The sequence below is a fragment of the Fragaria vesca genome, linkage group LG3 (genome assembly GCF_000184155.1).
Source record: "Fragaria vesca subsp. vesca linkage group LG3, FraVesHawaii_1.0, whole genome shotgun sequence".
Taxonomy (NCBI): domain Eukaryota; kingdom Viridiplantae; phylum Streptophyta; class Magnoliopsida; order Rosales; family Rosaceae; genus Fragaria; species Fragaria vesca.
The window spans coordinates 22,717,573-22,719,119 of NC_020493.1; the positions used below are offsets into that span (position 1 = coordinate 22,717,573).

Below are 1,547 nucleotides of genomic sequence, written 5' to 3' on the forward strand. Positions count from 1 at the left end.
CTCTACAACTTTTATGAAGAAAGTTTCTCCAAATTCTAAATGGAATAGAAAGTCAACTTTAGGGTCCTTAAGTAGTAAACGGTTATTCAACACGGTAAAAGACCAAAATAATACCAAAATAAATAACCGTAAAATAACTTAAAAACCGGGGTATGACAACTATTTATTGTCACATTCCCAAACATGCAATCTGCGTCTATGATTCTCTATATATCTGGAAGTTGAAATTACAGGATTCTTTGTGTCAGTTCTAATGTATAGATACTCTGGACCTACGAGATTATAATCAGTTTCTAACACTTTTAAAAAAATGCTCGTGCAGTAAATTAATATCTAGGGTTAGTTATAATTTATAGCACCCATAGATTCAGAGCGACGTCTTTGTATGTGCCAAAATGTGCATGGCCAGTACGATATTGGACTCATCCTAGCCTACAATGTGCGAGCGTTCCAACTTGATTAGTCCTGAACTATTGGCCAAAGTAAATTGTAGAGACAAGTCTATATATGGCACGGGTTCAACAAAAATGGAATCCTTCGACAAGGATTATCGGTTATTTTAACTGATGGCTTTGTATACATGTTACAAGGGCCAGAGAGAAAATAATAATATCATACACAATACAATATTGAACGTTGTTGAAAGCAGTGCTCAAGTTCGATCGATCACCAGCAGGCAACAGGATATTCAACATATGTTGATGTCCATTGAATTGGAATGGTTTGAACTTCTGGTTTCTTCTCTTCCGGCTTCTTCACTTCTTCAACACTCACTATTACAGCGTAGCTGAGCTTCTTCCTCAACGACTTTGCCAAGCAAACCGAATCAATTCCGACTCCGATCACAACCACTTGGTCTTTATCTGCTTCTACAGACACGTTGCTCACACCTCTAAAGCCAGCAGCAACCTTGAAGGCCTCAGTTTTGCGTTTCTCAGAGCTAAATTGCACCTTTATCACTATCTTTTGCTGCGTAATTCGACAACCATAGTTAGAGCTAGCTTCTTTACAAACATTCTTGAAGAAACTACACGATAACGAAAATTATACAGCGCACCCGGGTGCGCTGAATATGCTCTCATACAATAAATCCAACGATGATTCAAATATACTTACCTTCACGGAAGAGGCCGAACAGTGTACAGAAGAATCTGAACAACAAGAAAATAAATCCCAGGATCCTAAATTCAACATTGAGAAATCTGGAAGGTATTTTGAGAGACGGAACCTAGGGATTTATCTCTCTATTACTCTATAGTGCTTGGAATACTTTTGAGGTCACTTGCAACTTGAAGAGAAACAATGAAATAACTAGGTTCTTTATATAAGAACATCTAAGAACATAGTCTTCCTAAAATAACAATACCCCCAGTTGACTTGACGTCCCTATGGGGATGGCGACTACGATCTGAGACAAGGTTTTCTTCTGTGATGCCAGTTGCTTGGAAACCAAGATTTTTGGACTAAGCTATTGAATCGAGCCAAGTAAACCCCGCGTTATACTTATAGGCTAGCTTAATTATAACCTCACATTTGAACCCAGAAAG

At 38.1% G+C, this 1,547-nt stretch overlaps 1 protein-coding gene across 1 annotated transcript; it reads right to left on the bottom strand.

Annotated features, from left to right (window-relative positions):
- Positions 1-666: 666 nt before the first annotated feature.
- LOC101294055 lies at positions 667-1,223 on the bottom strand. The gene is made up of 2 exons (XM_004296081.1): positions 1,117-1,223; positions 667-969 (listed from the first exon to the last, which is right to left on the bottom strand). The coding sequence occupies exons 1-2, from the start codon at positions 1,192-1,194 to the stop codon at positions 667-669; spliced, it is 381 nt and encodes a 126-aa protein (XP_004296129.1). The 5' UTR covers positions 1,195-1,223.
- Between the last annotated feature and the right edge of the window lie 324 nt (positions 1,224-1,547).